The sequence below is a fragment of the Entelurus aequoreus genome, linkage group LG21, assembly GCF_033978785.1.
Source record: "Entelurus aequoreus isolate RoL-2023_Sb linkage group LG21, RoL_Eaeq_v1.1, whole genome shotgun sequence".
Classification (NCBI taxonomy): domain Eukaryota; kingdom Metazoa; phylum Chordata; class Actinopteri; order Syngnathiformes; family Syngnathidae; genus Entelurus; species Entelurus aequoreus.
This window is the reverse complement of record NC_084751.1, coordinates 2480339-2498918: the sequence shown is the minus strand read 5'-3', so window position 1 is coordinate 2498918 and position 18580 is coordinate 2480339. Positions and strand designations below refer to the sequence as shown.

The window sequence follows — 18580 nt, the reverse complement described above, 5'->3', positions numbered from 1 at the left end:
TTTTTTTTGTCCTGTCCAGCTTCTCAGGCAAATCATATAGTTGATGTAAATGCCCATATCGGCTGTTCAGATTTACTTTACAAAAGAGAAGTGTAAGATACTTCTCTTGTTGCCTTATTTGTATTTTACTTTATTCAATTTATTTATATTATCATTTGGTGCAGCCGGGCCGTAGCAGGAGGGGATAGAAAGAGTGAAAAAATGACGACAGAGGGGGAAATTGTGGGGACAAGAGGGAGATAAGACAGAGAGACAAAAACAACAACAGCAAACACAACAATAACAAAAACAACAACAATAGAGCAACATCAGCAAATACGACATGTACAAATATGATGGTAAAAGTGAAAGCAAAGAAGCAGTTGGCGAAATAAATAATAATACAAAAATGACAATTACCATTATTACACTACAAATGGAGCAATACAAATACCAATAGAAATAGCGCTATTGATAATGAACAATACCAATAATTTACCTCTATTATCAACAATACGGTTGTTCAAATGCAACAATACATATACGTAACAATAACTAGAGATACAAAAGAATGCAGAAAAATGGAGGGGAAGAAAGAGAAGCAACCTATATTAACCTTGTAGATTGTTATAGTAACAATAGGTTAAGCTTTGTCAGTGTGACATGTGTTATCCAGTTTAACAACGTTAATTTATGTTTGATGAAACGTGATTATGTGCATGAGTGTATGTATGTATATGTACTTGTATATGTACAGTATGTGTATATGTATGTTTTTACAGTGAATGTATATGAACAGTATGTGTATATTTTAACTACTTCTACCAGTATCTATATTGACTCTTAGCCATGGTAGTCCTTAAGTCGGTATACATGGAAAATTAAATGTAGAAATTGTATATTGTTAAAACAGTTCAGTTCCCCAGGAAATCGTCAGAGAGAATTTTGCCTGCTACAGGAGGTTGCTTTTTTTGTTTTTGTTGTGTCTGCACCATTATTGTAGTTCATGTTTTTTCTAGTTGGATTTAAGATTGCCATAATATGTTTGAATATTAGCCGCCCAGGTTGCATGGGCTGCAATTACACTAAAGTATGAAGTTAAGTAGCGGGACAAAAAATATGGGTCTGCGGGCTACAAGTTTGACACCTCTGCTGTTTAATGCTCTAGCTAGGGCCGGGATGTTTATTGACCTAGATTACCTAGAAAAACGCAGCTTGTTGAATATCCTCCTGAGAGCCAGTATCTTCTGCAGTGGATATTTGTTTTTGGTGTGTTCCTTTCATCAGAGGTACACTTTTTGGGAAAAATGGCGGTATTGTAAAATAGTGAGATTGCACACATAACAGCAACAGAACCAATGTTATAACAGCGGTGAAGGAACAAACTGCTCAGCCAGCGTTAATACCTTGGATGAGTTGATTGTAAACAACATTACAGCAGGGTGTCACACCAGCAGCTGAGAAGGCACAAGCAACATTTTTAAGCGCAAGATTGTAAACAACATTACAGCAGAGTGTCACACCAGCAGCTGAGAAGGCACAAGCAACATTTTTAAGCGCAAGTAGAGGGTAGATGAAGCTGATGGACGCGAACCACTCATGATACGCCAAATGCAGTTACTACCAAAACACAATTTAACTGGGGGCCGCTGGAGGTTGAGTCCATTTGAGGCTGCGCCGCACAAAGAGCCTGATTTTGCGTGTAATAAAACGCGTGCAAACCTGATAACACACGCAAAGCTGATCGATTAAATGTGTGCAAAGTGGATTGCATCTCTTAAGTGAGCAGAATAAGTGAGTTGATTGTAAACAACAGTACGGCAGGTGTACACGCATGGGTTTCACACCAACAGCTGAGTAGGCACAACCAATGTTTTAAAGAGCATGCAGAGGGTAGATAAAGTGGCTGGATGCGGATGACTCAGGATACTCCAAATGCAGCTACTACCATCCGTGGAGTTCATACAGAAAACATCAGGAGGTTGTCACCAATGTTTTTGCTAATTAGAGACCCCAGAGGTTGTTTGCTTTTGTAGCCAACTCACACGCCAACTAAAGAAGACTCAGCAGTTATTTGAATAGTGCCGTAATTGAAGCATTTATAGTAACTTTTTTTACACTTGTATGACAGTTAAAACTGTTAATAAAGGTTTTATAACAGTGATTTTCTCTTTTTGTGCTGCAGACTGTGAGGACAAAGGGGTGGACTCCGGTCACCTGGTAGCATGCATCACCACCCTCTACCTGTTCAGCAAGATCAGACCACAGCTGATGGTCAAACATGCCATGACAATGCAACCTCACTTGACCATCAAGAGCAACGTAAGCATTGTTTATTGTGCAGTAGCTGCATCTAGTGGCTGGCCAATCTAAATCTAAAAATTCTCTTTTTTTCTCTCATTTTAGACTCCAAATGACGTCATGGTGATTTGCAATGTCGCCAAGATCCTTGAGCTGGTCGTGCCTCTGATGGACAATCCTAGTGAGAATTTTCTCACAACCATAGAAGATGACCTCATGAAGCTCATCGTCAAACACGGCATGATGGTCAGTCTAATTTACCACCACAGACTGGTATCATTTCCACTGTAAAACCAAAGTTACAGTCGTCCCTTGTTTATCGCTGCTAATTGGACCAGACATGACATCAATAAATGAATTTCCGTGAAGTAGGAATCATATATTATTAACTAAATATTTTCTTTCCTAGAGCATAAAATCAGTTTACGACCTTCTAAATGTGCTTTTCAACAATATGAGAGCCCTCTCGACATTAAATAAGACCCTTTAGTCACCTTTGCACTCTTTTGACCTAAAACAGTAATGCTGCCTGAGGCTGAGCCAATCAGTGGCCACAATACTGAACAGCGTGCTCTAATTAGTTTGGTCCCCTCTCGTGGCCAATACTACTGTAGTATTGGTACGTTTATAAACAATGCCTTTTTTGGAAATTTGTGACATGTTAGCTGAACAGAATTGTAATTTAAATACATCAATAATATAAATGAAAAGATAACTAAGTGATAAATACAACAATATGAATAAACTACACAACAAATTGTTGTAATTATTGCAACAGTACAGAACACGGACAATATGCAGAACAATGACATGCTTTAGTCGTTACTTGCACAAAATCACCTGCAAGCATTTGTTGCAGGTGGCTAAGTCTGCATTAATTTAACACCGAAATGAGGCACCAATAGCAAAAAAAAATTTCGATGAGGTTCCTAACCGCTCACATCAGCACCTGTGACGTCATAGAATCGCGTTTTGTTATCCATCCCTATTCACCACATTCTTATAACATTGCTTATGCATGTAATATAATTGGTTTTGTTTGCCTTTTAGGTCGTACAACACTGTGTAAGCTGTCTTGGTGCTGTTGTGAACAAAGTGACGCACAACTACAAGTTTGTTTGGGCTTGTTTCAATCGCTTCTATAGTAAGACGACATACACCTAACTTAATTTGCAGAACAACATGCGAGGAACGGGTTCCTGTTTATTTCTGTTGTTCTGTTTGCCTCAATGTGCAGATGCTCTGGCTAAACTCAAGACGCAGCATCAGGAAGACCCCAACAGCTCCACTCTAATCACCAACAAACCCACGCTGCTGCGCTCTCTATTTACCGTGGGAGCTTTGTGTCGACACTTTGACTTTGACCAAGAGGAGTTCAAAGGCGCGAGTAAGGTAGGCGTTCTCTCCTCGCGTTCATCTCCTCGCTAGACCAGCACGAATATTCAACCTCAGATTCTTCCTGCAGATCATCATAAAGGACAAAGTGATGGAGCATCTCCTGTACTTCACTACTCACACAGATGAAGTAGTCCAGCTGAAGGCCTTGATAGGTTTAGGTATGTTGGCAATTTTAGTATATGTCTTGTAGGGTTGTCCCGATACCAATAATTTGGTACTGGTACCGGTACCAGTACCAAAATGTATATCGATACGTTTCCAAATAAAGGGAACTACGAAAAATTTCAATATTGGCTTTATTTTAACAGTAAATCTTACATTACAATAAACATATGTTTCCTATTGCACTCAAATAACAATTTTACAAGGTTAAAATATAAATTAAAAGGCGTTAAACACATTGGGCTTTTCTTGGTGCACTCAAAGAACAATTTACATTTTTTACATTACATGTAGTCTGCCATAATCAAGGATAAGATTAGAATATAATAATAAGCTTTATTGACATTATATTAAATGCTCCATGATTTATGGTTGCCACTTTAAGAAAAATACAATTATTAGTAAGTACTAAAAACAAAACTATGGATAAATGTACACGGATAAGTCATGTAGCAGGTAAACCCCACATTGTTAAAGATAAAACACAAATTGTAGGATTTTGTTACAAAATTCAGTCATTTCACTGGCATTAGTTGACGCTAATTGGGCAGTTTTAACTTCGCTAATATTTGCCATCAATCCAAGCAGCTGTGCGCGCGTCTACGTATCTACATGTGCACAGCAGGGGAGCTGGTTACCTCATGAGAGTAGCATATGTGTGTTTGCGAGAATGTCAACGTGTTGGCTGAGTGACGTCAGTGAGTGAGTGGGCGAGTAAAGAGAGAGAGAAGAGTGTTACCCCCAAAGAAAACATCGACCCTGAAAGGAACATCTGCCCTGTGCTCCTCAACTATATGGTCTGCACCAGAGCCGGTCAACAGGACAGGTGTAACAACTACAATATTACCTGTAACTCTTTATAACTCCTTGTGCAGATCTAAATGCTTATTATTTAAATGTTTACCTAAGTTTGAAGCATAGGTACTAATACTAATCGCCACATTTGGCAAAGCGTGTTTTAAAGCAACACTTGCAGCGCAGCGCCTCCTTGTTTAAAGCGTCACATTTATTGTTAGTTTTGAAGCTCACGGACCCTCTTTATTAACCAGTAGAATTGTCGTTTTTTTTGCCATTTGTCATAACTCTGTCTTTGGCGTGGTTTGCTCTCCCGTGGTGCAAAAGAATTGGAACGGACGTGGCGTGCAGGTAAAGACATAGTTTAATTATTACTATAAACTCAAACAAAGGTACAAACAAAAGGCGCTCACAGCGGAGGTAAAAAAAACTTGACTAGGAAAACAAAAGGCGCGCACAATGGCGGAGAACTATGAACATTAAACAAACAAAAACTTACGTGACAAGGAACTGTGAACATAGCATGAATGTGTGATGTCGCCAGGACGAACAACAGAAACAGAAAAGCCTATATAGTGACATGATAAGTGAAAACAGGTGCGTGACTAACTGTGAACAGGTGCGTGACATGACAATGTGAAAACGTGAGACAGGTGTGTGTGAGTCCAAACGTGGAACAGGTGAAACTAATGAGTAACCATGGAAACAAAACAAAACCAGGAAGTGAAACCAGGAACTAAGGAAGTGTCCAAAAAACAAAACAGCACATGGCCAAACAAAAACATGAACACAGACATGACAGAACCCCCCCCTTACGGACAGATCCCAGATGGCCAAAAACAAAAAACAGGATCAAGAGTCATGGGAGGGAGGGAGGGGGACATGGCGGTGGGTCGCCAGACCAGGTGTCCCCGAATCCACCGGGGCAGAGTCAGGTGGCGGCGGCGGGTAGACCGCCGCTGAACCTGACGAGGTGGGCGACCTGGGAATGGCCACATTCGTGGCAGACGAGGAGGTCGGCGCACCTGGCGTGGCGGACGCCCATGGAATGGCCACATCCTTGGCCGACGAAGAGGTGGGCGCGTTGTCGTGGCAGGCGGCGAAGCTTGGCGTGGTGCGTCAGGCGGCGAAGCTTGGCGTGGTGCGTCAGGCGGCGAAGCTTGGCGTGGTGCATCAGGCGGCGAAGCTTGGCGTGGGGGGTCTTTGTCTTGGCGTGGGTGGTCTTGGCCTTGGCGGTCTTGGTCTTGGCAGCGTGGGTCATGGTCTTGGCAGCGTGGGTCTTGGTCTTGGACTTGGCGTGGTTGGTCTTGGACTTGGCGTGGTTGGTCTTGGACTTGGACTTGGCGTGGTTGGTCTTGGACTTGGACTTGGCGTGGTTGGTCTTGGCGTGGCTTGGACTTGGTCTCGGTCTTGGTCACTTGGCGGGTCTTGGTCTTGGTCACTTGGCGGGTCTTGGTCTTGGTCACTTGGCGGGTCTTGGTCTTGGTCACTTGGCGGTTCTTGGTCACTTGGCGGTTCTTGGTCTTGGTCACTTGGTGGGTCTTGGTCACTTGGTGGGTCTTGGTCTTGGTCACTTGGCGGGTCTTGGTCTTGGTCACTTGGCGGTTCTTGGTCTTGGTCACTTGGCGGGTCTTGGTCTTGGCTTTGGTCTTGGCGTGGGGCAGCCACGGGCGGCACTTGGCGGCGTGGGGCTGCGACGGGCGGCACTTGGCGGCGTGGGGCTGCGACTGGCGGCACTTGGCGGCGTGGGGCTGCGACTGGCGGCACTTGGCGGCGTGGGGCTGCGACTGGCGGCACTTGGCGGCGTGGGGCTGCGACTGGCGGCACTTGGCGGCGTGAAGCTGCGACTGGCGGCACTTGGCGTCGTGAAGCTGCGACTGGCGGCACTTGGCGTCGTGAAGCTGCGACTGGCGGCACTTGGCGTCGTGAAGCTGCGACTGGCGGCACTTGGCGTCGTGAAGCTGCGACTGGCGGCACTTGGCGTCGTGAAGCTGCGACTGGCGGCACTTGGCGTCGTGAAGCTGCGACTGGCGGCACTTGGCGTCGTGAAGCTGCGACTGGCGGCACTGGGCGTGGAGCAGGTACTGGTGGCGCTTGGCGTGGAGCTGGGCGTGGAGCAGGTGGATCTTGGCATGGTCGAAAAACTGGTGGTGGTGGTCGTGCTGGTGGCTGTGGCTTGGCAGGTCGAAAGACAGGTGGTGGGGGTCGTGCTGGAGGCTGTGGCTTGGCGTGACGAAAGACAGGTGGTGGTGGTGGCCGAGCTGGAGGCTGTGGCTTGGCATGGCGATGCTGACCCACCCCACCTGAACAATTCCCAGCCCTAGCCCCCCCCTCAAGGAGCGGATCCCAGACGCGCTCCCCGCGGTCTGGAACCGTCTTTTGGGGTGGGCGGAGGGGGTTCAGGAGGAGGGCAGAATCCTCCCCTCTAAATTGTCCAAAATGTCTTTCTTCTTGTACCTGGGATCTTGTGGGTGAAAAAAAAAAGTGTGACTTGGGCGTGGCTTGAGTCCTGGGGGGCGGGGCATGGAATTTGGGTGGCTTGGATTGACAGGATCTGATTTCTAAAAACATGTCCTGGTAATGTCTTATCATGTTTTTAGAGTCTTTGGCTGGAGGCGGATGATCAAAAGAAAAAGAGTTCAGAAAAAAAAAATCCTGGTCTGTGATGTCATTTTGGAGCTGTGGAGCTGGCAGCAACCTGCTTCCGCCCGGAGTGGGAGGAGCCTGCGGCAGCGCCGCATGCTGTCCGCTCGCCTTCCCTGATGTCTTTGGTCTGGAGCGGCGCTTCCAGGACTGCGGTGACGCAGCGCCATCCTCGGACCAACTGGAGCTCAATGGCACCAGATTTCCATCTGGCCCCCACATCAGGTCTCTGCGCTTACCGGAGGAATAACGCAGCGTCTCTTCCTCCAACGCGCGGAGGACCTCCCACGTTGCCTCGTCAAAATTGTCCAATTTTTTTGCGGGAGAGCTCTCGTGCTGGCGACATCTATCATAACTCGGTCTTTGGCGTGGTTTGCTCTCCCGTGGTGCAAAAGAATTGGAACGGACGTGGCGTGCAGGTAAAGACATAGTTTAATTATTACTATAAACTCAAACAAAAGGTACAAACAAAAAGCGCTCACAGCGGAGGTAAAAAACTTGACTAGGAAAAAACAAAAGGCGCGCACAATGGCGGAGAACTATGAACATTAAACAAAAACTTACGTGACAAGGAACTGTGAACATGGCATGAATGTATGATGTCGCCAGGACGAACAACAGAAACAGAAAAGCCTATATAGTGACATGATAAGTGAAAACAGGTGCGTGACTAACTGTGAACAGGTGCGTGACATGACAATGTGAAAACGTGAGACAGGTGTGTGTGAGTCCAAACGTGGAACAGGTGAAACTAATGAGTAACCATGGAAACAAAACAAAACCAGGAAGTGAAACCAGGAACTAAGGAAGTGTCCAAAAAACAAAACAGCACATGGCCAAACAAAAACATGAACACAGACATGACACCATTCTTCCTCTCCTGCTTGTATGCACTTTGTGTGTGTGTTTTGACACAATCAACACTCGGCTCTGTAGTCACCGACCCACAGCGGCATTCAGATGAAAGAACGGTACCGGCATTTTTCAAAGGCAGTATAGTACCGATTTCAATTAATTAGTATCGCAGTACTTTATTAGTACCTGTATACCGTACAACCCTATTGTCTTGTAGGGCTGGACAATTAATCAAATTTTGATTTCAATTTTGATTATGGCTTCTCACGTTCATGAAAATATAATAATGGAAAGAAAAAAAAAGATTAATGGGCCATGCAATTCTGGAGCTTTTACCAGAGCAACAGATATAGAGCGAATTTTTGGAAAAAAAAGCGCACGTCGACTAGAAGTTTGGGATCCCAACATGGTTGCTACTTTTTATTTGAAATAGCGCTAATATGCCAAATCAATAATCACTAAACCGAACAAAAAAGGTAAGGCATATGATTCACGTAACCGCAAACAGAGTCACATAATTGACATATATAACGGAATCCACTGTTAAACGCAGAATATCAGGGAAATTGACATAAATGTAAGTGAAATGTTGTCATTGTGAGGAGAAGAAACATTTGTTTGGCAAAATAATGTGTCCAGTACCGCTAATTCATCCCTGACACTCTTAACCGACCCGTCCTGAACTAAACAATGTCAAGACGGCCCCTTTCAACAGCAACTAAACTACGAAGCGAAAGCTAGCAAGAACAACCCATAGACCCACAACACATCTTATCTGCTTGTGTTGTTGTGAACGACATCATCGATGTAACATCATTGTACAAACAGAACAGCAGTCGCAACTTGAGAGGCGCTCTCTTTTTTTTTACAGCCTCAAATTCTCTCCTTACTTGTCGTCAAGCTGAGAACTGCAGCACAGCACTCTTCCTCCTGTCCTCTGGTCTGACTTCGCTAACAAAATAAAGGTTTCAAAAAAGTACTTTACACAAGCAAAATGTTATTATGCTTACTTATTGACACATTTACAAAATTATTATGCTTTGACCTAAAATACTGGTCAAAATTCTCCAAAGGTGTATGGCACCAATACATATGGGGATTTGTGCATTTAATTAACACATATTTTAGTACATTTTTTTTTACACAAAAAGCACACACTACATGGTGGTAAAATAAGTGTGAAAAGTAAAAAACGCAATTAAAAAACGATTAAAATTTTTAATTTCTATTGTTGTTTAAATTTATTGTTATTACCATTATCATTATTTTACTTGCTGTGGTTTATTTGTTACAATTTTTTTTAAACTATATTTAAAGTTGAGTTTTGCTGGTACAATATATTACCATGTTTTCAAATTAATTAATAATCGTGTTATTATTCGGGATTACAATATCGATGAAAGTAATTGTGATTATTATTTTTGCCTGAATCTTCCAGCCCTAGTGTCTTGTCATGTATATTCCTTGGCATCTAAAATATTCCCTTTTCTTTCAAGGTTTCCAGTTGATTATGTACCCGGAGCTCATGTTTGTGCAGGACGTGAAGAGCCTCTACAACACCACCTTATCTGACGAGCACAGTCTCGTCAATCTGAAGATCCAGGTGCTTAAAAACTTGCAGACGTACCTACAAGAGGAGGACTCACGAATGCAGGAAGCTGATCGTGAATGTGAGTTTAATACATCAATTGTCCTCTTATCTTCTCTCACACCAGGAAAACCGACCTTGTTTTTTTGTTTCTTCAGGGAAGGACAAGGCCAAGCAGGAGGATCTGAAGGAGATGGGTGACATCTCCTCAGGCATGAGCAGCTCCATCATTCAGCTCTACCTGAAGCAAGTGCTGGAGTCCTTCCTCCACACGCAGTCCGCTGTGCGACACTTTGCTCTGAGCGTCATCACGCTGACACTCAGCCAAGGCCTCATCCATCCTGTGCAGGTGAACCTCATGCTCAATCCCCCACTAATCACTTTTTTTAAACACACGCTTACCACACTGCAAACATTTGTTTTCAGTGCGTGCCGTACTTGATTGCCATGGGAACCGACCCTGAGCCAACCATGAAGAACAAGGCTGATCAACAGCTAGTGGAGATTGACAAGAAATATTCGGGCTTCATCCATGTGAGTACACGTTTTTGGGCAGTTTGGCGCCTTGTGTACAAAGTGTACAAGCAATTACTTAACAAAATCCCACGTTTAAGCACTAGGGGTGTAGCGATTTTGGGGAGGAGGAGTACACAACACAACACTCACAAGAATAGATTGCAGTTCTTTGGGCAAATACATGGTCTTAACTTCTAAGTCAGATATACCAAATTTTCAGAGCAGGTGTTTGAAATCCTGCTCCCTGACCCAGCAGGCACAAGACATTGATACAACGTTGATTGTACATATATGTTTTTATAAAACTGACTTCTAAACAATGTTTGCAAAATAGTTGTATTTGTAAATTGAGACAATGTTGATGTCTAACGTAGGGCTGGGCGATATATCGATATACTCGATATATCGCGGGTTTGTCTCTGTGCGATATAGAAAATTACTATATCATGATATTCGAGTATACGTTCTCACGCAGTTGCTTTTAGCTGCGGCCATTACACTACAGGCGTTTCTCACTCTTTCCTGTCTCTCCTTCTCACATAGACATAAAACAAGCGCACCTTCTTACATACGTCCCATACATATATGCCCTTGCGGACAGAGAGGTAGCGGCATGGGTAACGTTAGCTGGGGTGCGAGTGGTAATACGAGAGAAAGAAGGTGCGAATCTGGTAACAAATGAAGGAGTAATTAATTCCGGGAAGATGTCGAACAGACAACCGTAATTTGTCAAGTGTAGGGCAAAAGTGTTGCTACAAAAAGTAGCATTACTGCTAATATGTAGCATCATTTGAAAAGTCACCCGCTAGAGAATGAAGAGTGCTTGAAACTCCGCATGTCAACATCTCCGTTCGGTGCCACACCAACAAAATGCAGAGGCAACGATTTCCACATCAACACCGTGTGAAAAAAATAGTCAACAACAGAAGGAGATAACGTCCGCAGGAACCTACCACATAGCGAAGGACATACACTATTGGAGTTCCTATTATGCAGCTCATTTTTATTTGACAGTTATTGAAATATCTTGTGTGACATCATGCATAAAAGTGCACTTTATTTGTTTTAAACTATTGTAGTGGCGTTCTGTACAAAAAGTGCACTTTAATTTAGTGTTGTTTTGATATGTCATCTTAGTGACATCATGCACAAAAGTGCACTCATAGCTTGTTTTAAAATGTCTCTGACAGTCTTGCACTTTCTGTTTTGGAAATGACATGAATGTTTGTGCCACTGCTTAATAACTGTTTAATAAATACAGTTTTGGTAATTTGACTTACCGTAATTGTGATTTCCCTCTCTGCATGAAAGTTTAAAATTAGCATATATTAATGCAGTATGAACAAGAATGTTTTAATGTAGACACATAGAATCATCATACTGCTGTGATTATATGCATTAAGTGTACATTCAAGGCTAAGGCAAAATATCGAGATATATATCGTGTATCGTGACTTGGCCTAAAAATATCGAGATATTAAAAAAAGGCCATATCGCCCAGCCCTATTCTAACGTTGAATCCATGTTGTTGGTTGGGATATGACCAGACTTCAATGGTTAAATCAACGTCAGAACCTTACATTGAATAAATGTCGTCAAAAAGTATGTTGTTTCAACGTTGTATTTGTGTTGTAAAATAATGGTTGGAAAATGACCAAAATTCAATGGTCAAATCAACGTCAGAACCCAACATTGATTAAACATTGTCAAAAAGCATGTTGTTCCAACGTTAGGTTTGAGTTGCTCAACGTAAGGACCTAATTCAACAAGTTCTCAACCTTGTTTTAATGTCTTGTGCCTGCTAGGGAGTCTTGCCGCTGAAGTTGAAGGAAGTTCTTCAATCATATTTCCCAGAGACTGAACATTTGCCAGTAGTAAATCCGGAAGAGTGAGCCTTCCTTTGCTAACCATGCGCCAGAGTCTATGGTCAGGTCCTCCCCGTCTGCAGCGGTTTTGTTTCGGCTTGTTGTTGTCTATTGCCCTCGTCTGCAGCAGTCCGAGTGTCTGCTTAGCATAGGATGCTAGCTCAGAGAAGGACGTCAGCATGGTTGGGTCAAAAAATAAGAAGTTGCTGCGCTTTTTGGCTTTATTAAGGTCGCCCGATCATAAAAATCAGAGTATGTCCTTTGAGCTCTGTACAAGAAGGTGAGGAAAGGAAGTAAAGTCACAAGGTTGACCTGTAGACCTCCGCGACGTCACCCTTTTTTTCCTTGTTTTATCCTTTTTTATTTATTTATGACATTTTAGTATTTTAGGTGATGAATTCTGCACTTCTTTGAAGGTATATTTTACTATTATATTTTATTCATCCTTGTGTTACGATGTAAATGTGACACTACGTATCCCTTTTCTTATGTCTGTACAGCACTTTGGCCAACCGGGGTTGTTTTTTCAATGTGCTATATAAATAATTAAACTGAACTGAACTGCCATCTTGTGGCCTTCATTAAAAAAGGACACCGGGAGGTAATACTGCTTTATTGTAAACAAGCGTGTCATGCATGAGTGTCACACTGACAGCTGAGTAGTGCAACGGACATTCTGAAGTGCATCCATAGCTAGGTAGAGATGCTGGATTCTGACATACTTCATTGGCAACTACTGCTATATTTTGGAGTTGATTAATAAGAAAAAAATACTTAAGAAGGTTGCCTGGAGCCGCAGCTGTTTTTCGATAATTACATGCTCTGGCGGTTATTTGCTTTTGTGGACGGAGATGCCACTTTTGGTCCATGTTGGGATCTCAGACACACTCATTTCGATCTACACACTGGATAGCAGTCAATCCAATGTAGTTGTTTAGGTTTAGTAAACCGCTTAATACCAGACATACAGTAAAGGCTTAAAGTTTGGACACACCTTCTCATTCAATGCGTTTTCTTTATTTTCATGACTATTTACATTGTAGATTGTCACTGAAGGCATCAAAACTATGAATGAACACATGTGGAGTTATGTACTTAACAAAAAAAGGTGAAAAAACTGAAAACATGTTTTGTATTCTAGTTTCTTCAAAATAGCCACCCATTGCTCTGATTACTTTTTTGCACACTCTTGGCATTCTCTCGATGAGCTTCAACCTGAAATGGTTTTCACTTCACTGGTGTGCTTGAAGCTCATTGAGAGAATGCCAAGAGTGTGCAAAGCAGTAATCAGAGCAAAGGGTGGCTATTTTGAAGAAAGTAGAATATAAAACATGTTTTCAGTTATTTCACCTTTTTTTGTTAAGTACATAACTCCACATGTGTTCATTCATAGTTCTGATGCCTTCAGTGACATTCTACATTGTAAATAGTCATGAAAATAAAGAAAGCGCATTGAATGAGGAGAAGGTGTGTCCAATCTTTTGGCCTGTACTGTAGATAACAATGTTTTAATTTAACTGCTGATTTGTCCATCCACAGATGAAGGCTGTAGCAGGGTTGAAGTTGTCCTATCAGGTCCAGCGGGCCATCGCTGGGTCCAACGAGGCAGTCCTTCGAGGTTTCCGCCACCACGACACAGACGCAGCCCTCTGCTCCCACCTGTACACTTTGGTCCGGGGTAACCGTCAATACCGGCGGGCGTTCCTCATTTCGTTGCTGAACATGTTCGACGACAGCTCTGTGAGTCCACAGTCTATTCATGAATCGCCCTATCATGTCACGAACAGAGTAAGAGATGGTGGTTTTCTTTTGCTCTTGCAGAGAGCTGAGGTGAACCTGCTGCTCTTCGTAGCGGACAACTTGGCCTGCTTCCCTTACCAGACGCAGGAGGAGCCTCTTTTCATCATGCACCATGTGGACATCACTCTGTCTGTCTCTGGGAGCAACCTGCTGCAGTCTTTCAAGGAGGTAAGAAAGCAGCCGTCTCGAAGCTTTTCTTTCATGCATCGCCGAAGACATTATACTCTTGTGTGTGCGTGTGTAGTCTTTGAGGAAAGGACCGCTGCCAAAGCCAAAGAAGGTGAAGAAGATAAAGAAGAAAAAGAAGAAAAAAACTCGCAAGATGAGGGAAAGTTCTGATGATGAGGACAGTGACAAGAGCAGTAGCCAATCCAGCAGCAGTAGTAGCAGCAGCAGCAGCAGCAGCAGTAGTAGTAGTAGTAGTCAAAGCAGCAGCGAGGAGGAGGACAAAAAAGTCCAGGGGCAGAAAAAGGCGGATTCCGACTCCGACTTGGATAACGAGGACGCAGTCATAGCCCGCCTCCCTGAGGACACAAAGCCTCTGCTGGACTTTTCCATCGCCTCGCAGGGAATCCTGCTGCTGCTCATGCTCAAACAGCATCTGAAGAATCTATACGGCTTCTCAGACAGGTCAGCGGCGCTGCAATATTTTCAGACATCATTTTAATCGAGCAGCTGTGTAATGAAATCCCATTTTGTTACAGCAAAATCCAGAAGTACTCTCCAACAGAGTCGGCCAAAGTCTACGACAAGGCCGTCAACAGGAAACCCAAGGTGCACTTCAACCCTCGCCAGACTATGGAGTTTCTCAAGGGCGGTCTTAGTGGCGCGGCCATCAGCAAGGAGACCAAAAAGGATATTGTCAAACAGTATTTAGATGTAAGCAGTCAGGCACAAATGCACTTTTCAGCCATTAAATGTAAGTTTGGAGCTTATTTGGGTGATCTGACTTTGTCTCTCAGTTCAAAGTGCTTATGGAGCACCTGGATCGCGAGGAAGAGGACGAGGAGGGCGAAGCCAGTGCCAACGCCAGAAACAAGGCCATCACCTCGTTGCTCAAGGGGCCCAAACCCCGAAACCACAACCACACCAATCACACGGCACCACTCGAGTCAGACGAGGAGGAGAGCGAGGATGAAGATCCCCCGCCGGTAAAATATCTTAAAAATACATGATTACAGTGCTCGGAAGTCATCCCTCGTTTTTCACTGTTAATTTGTACCGGACATGACATAAGTCATAGTAATCATGAGTTATAAATCAAATATTTTCATAGTTAGAACATAAAAAACTCTTGATGGCCTTCTAAATAAGTTTTGATGAGGTCCTCTAGATTGAAATAACACCCCTTTAGTCACCTTTACACTCTTTCAATACAATAATGTAATGCTTTCTGAGGCTGAACCAATCAGCAGCCACTATACTGAACATTTTAGGCCAAATATGTTGTAGATAGTCTTTAAAAAAATTATAACAATCCCTCATAAAATCTGCAATGTGGTGAAGCCGCAATATTTGAAATGCAATGTGGCGAGGGACAGCTGTAGTCGGGAACAAAGTTGTGCAAATGTGTTTGTTAGAGATGAGGCCCTAATCTTTACACATGCATTAAGATATTGCATAATATATATATATTTTTTAAATTTCTACGAAAAATAATAATTAAATTAAACATGTTACAATTAGGGTTGTACGGTATACCGGTATTAGTATAGTACCGCGATACTAATGAATCATATTCGGTAGTATACCGCCTCTAAAAAGTACCTGCCCCCGTCGTCGTCACGTCGTGTCATTGCTGGTTTTACGAGCAGAGGAGCATGTTCGGCAGCGCACAATCACAGAGTACCTACAAGCAGACCCAGTGTGTAGACAGAAAAGGGAGAACGGACGCATTTTGGCTTAAAAACTAAAGATAAAGGTGAAGTTATAACACTGAAACTCCCTCAGGAAGAGGTGTTTTAAGACATGGCTAGCTAGCTAGCGGCTAAAGTTCGGTCTGCAGTGTTTTAGCTACTTCTAAATCACTAATCCTCGCCTCCATGGCGACAAATAAAGTAAGTTTTGTACAAGTATAATTATCACTGGAAGAAGAGGTATAGCTAAACATGCTTCACTACACACCGTAGCTCACCGGCGTCACAATATAAACAAACACCATTGGTGGATCTACACCTAACATCCACTGTAATGATACCAAGTACAGGAGTGTATCTAGTCGATACTACTATGATTACATTGATATTTTTTAGCATCACAAAATCTGCTTTCGTTTTTTTTTTTTTTTTAATATTACGTTTATAAACTCAGGAAATACGTCCCTGGACACATGATGACTTTGAATATGACCAATGTATGACCCTATACCTACTTGGTATCGGAATGATACCTAAATTTGTGGTATCATCCAAAACTAATGTAAAGCATCCAAACAACAGAAGAATAAGTGATTATTACATTTTAACAAAAGTGTAGATACAACATGTTAAAAGAGAAAGTAAGCAGATATTAACAGTAAATGAACAAGTGGATTAATAATCATTTTTTACAGCTTGTCCCTCATAATATTTACACATTAATAAAATGATAAATGACACAATATGTAACTGCATATGTCAGTAGACTAATTAGGAGCCTTTGTTTGTTACTTACTACCAAAAGACAAGTTGTCTTGTATGTTCACTATTTTATTTAAGACACAAACTTGCAATAAGAAACATATGTTTAATGCACCGTAAGTTCAAAGTTCAATTGAATTGAACTTTAATGCACCGTAAGATTTGTTGTTAAAATAAAGCCAATAATGCAATTTTTTGTGGTCCCCTTTATTTTGAAAATCGAAATACATTTTGGTAACGGTACTGGGACAACACTAGTTACAATACAGTATGTATTATAATAATTAGTATATTTACCTGTACCTTCAAATTAATGGCATTCGTATAAATAAGCCAGAATAATTAATATTTTTTAAATTATTTTTTAAATATGTTACAGTACTGTATGTATTATTACAAACATACTTATGACTTATACTTAAATAGAAACTTGATTAAGCAAAGTTATATATATATATATATTTTTTTCCTACAAATGATAATAAATATACATATATACAGTACAAAATAATATTTCATTCAAAGGTATGATGGTTACATACGTATGTTTTATCATAAATATCTACATTTAATCAGTATATTCTAATAATTTACCCATGCTTTTAAATGAACTGTTTAATTGTTGGCTTTCATGAAGGGAAAAGGGAGGCATTTGTTTGAGCAGAGGCTATTATTTGAAAAATTACAGTACCTGTGTGTCATCAACGGTAGAAAAATGGGCATTGTTGTAAGGAACGCTTCTTCCTTTTTAGCAGAAGTCAAGAAGAGGCGACGACTCCGCAGAGGATTCTGCCAACATGAGCGAGGGCGTGGCTGTGATGGACGTCATCGCCATCTACTGCCCCAAATACAAAGACCGGCCACAGATCGCCCGGGTGGTCCAGAAGACCAAAAGAGGCTACAGTGTACACTGGATGTCCGGTTCTTACTCGGGGCCCTGGGTTGTGGCCAAGAAACGAGAAGGTCGCAAGAAGGTGCCTTGGCTGGACAATATCAAGGAGTCGAACATTATTTATAAGAAAATCTCACTAACGAGCGGACAGAAGCTTACAAACAAAGTGGCACAGACATTACGGGCGATATACGCCGCCAAGGACGGGACTAAACATTGATCATCTGTAATCACTCACACTCACGCGGGGATCCAGTATGTTACTGAGAGATGTTCAAATCTCTTTTCTATTTCAGGACCTATTAGAGCTGGGGTGCCCAAAGCGGGGCCCACAAAATTCCTGCCCATTGGCACATTTTCACTTTGGCCCTTGGAGACAAAAGGTTTGGGCACCCCTGCAATAGAGGATCACAAGAAACACACCTGAAGGAAATGTTTTGGGGAAAACATTGGCGTGGGAGCTCCTTCGCTGTTGTGCAGCAACTTGGTTCATTTTTACTCCCACTGACTTGTATTATAGTTGAACTAAAATATGTTTATATCTGAACATAATTCTGTAAAAAAAAGAAAGTGAATGTTGGAAATTAGTGTTATTGACCATGTTCTTAATAAAGTGTTTTTTTGGATTTTAAAATAGAACTTTGTTGATTTATTCTCAAAAGGCATTTTTCCAATGTAATGTAGTTCGGTGGTTCTCAAACTTTTTTCACCAAGTACCCCCTCAGAAAACACTTGGTACCACCATGACCAACATTAAATTAAATACAGTAGCATAGTAGGCCTAAGTATTTATTAAAAACAAGGCAGAGGTTTTTTTTAACAATTATATTTAATGTTTAGGCCACTGTAACATTACACACAGTTTGAACAGTAACACTGTGTTTGAATATAAGAAAATAAAACACTACTTCTAACCAAAGGTGGGTAGAGTACCCCAAAATTGTACTCAAATAAGAGTACTGTTACTTTAGAATAATATGACTCAAGTAAAAGTAAAAAGTGGTCATCAAAATAATTACTTGAGTAAGAGTAAGTATTCGGTGAAAAAAATACTGAAGTATTGAGTACATTTGATTGATTGATTTGTAATTTTATAATGGTTCTTGGATTACAAATGTAGTTTGTGTGTGTGTGGGTAAAACATACAATTCATTTACAATTTATCAAT

The 18580-nt window shown here is 41.9% G+C and overlaps 1 protein-coding gene across 5 annotated transcripts in view; it reads left to right on the top strand.

Moving 5' to 3' along the window:
• Positions 1–18051, top strand: part of LOC133639078 (nipped-B-like protein B) — a 49859-nt gene extending 31808 nt beyond the window's left edge. For 4 of the 5 annotated variants that reach the window (XM_062032210.1, XM_062032206.1, XM_062032207.1 and 1 more), the window contains 14 exons: positions 2165–2301; positions 2386–2526; positions 3331–3424; positions 3518–3672; positions 3746–3836; positions 9630–9803; positions 9880–10070; positions 10148–10255; positions 13642–13842; positions 13924–14070; positions 14147–14532; positions 14607–14781; positions 14865–15053; positions 17273–18051. In XM_062032210.1, the coding sequence (XP_061888194.1) occupies positions 2165–2301; positions 2386–2526; positions 3331–3424; positions 3518–3672; positions 3746–3836; positions 9630–9803; positions 9880–10070; positions 10148–10255; positions 13642–13842; positions 13924–14070; positions 14147–14532; positions 14607–14781; positions 14865–15053; positions 17273–17632 (2549 nt within the window). In that variant the 3' untranslated portion in view covers positions 17633–18051. The remainder of the gene's footprint in view (positions 1–2164; positions 2302–2385; positions 2527–3330; positions 3425–3517; positions 3673–3745; positions 3837–9629; positions 9804–9879; positions 10071–10147; positions 10256–13641; positions 13843–13923; positions 14071–14146; positions 14533–14606; positions 14782–14864; positions 15054–17272) is intronic. The other variant, XM_062032209.1, reaches the window with a different exon arrangement.
• Positions 18052–18580: the final 529 nt, after the last annotated feature.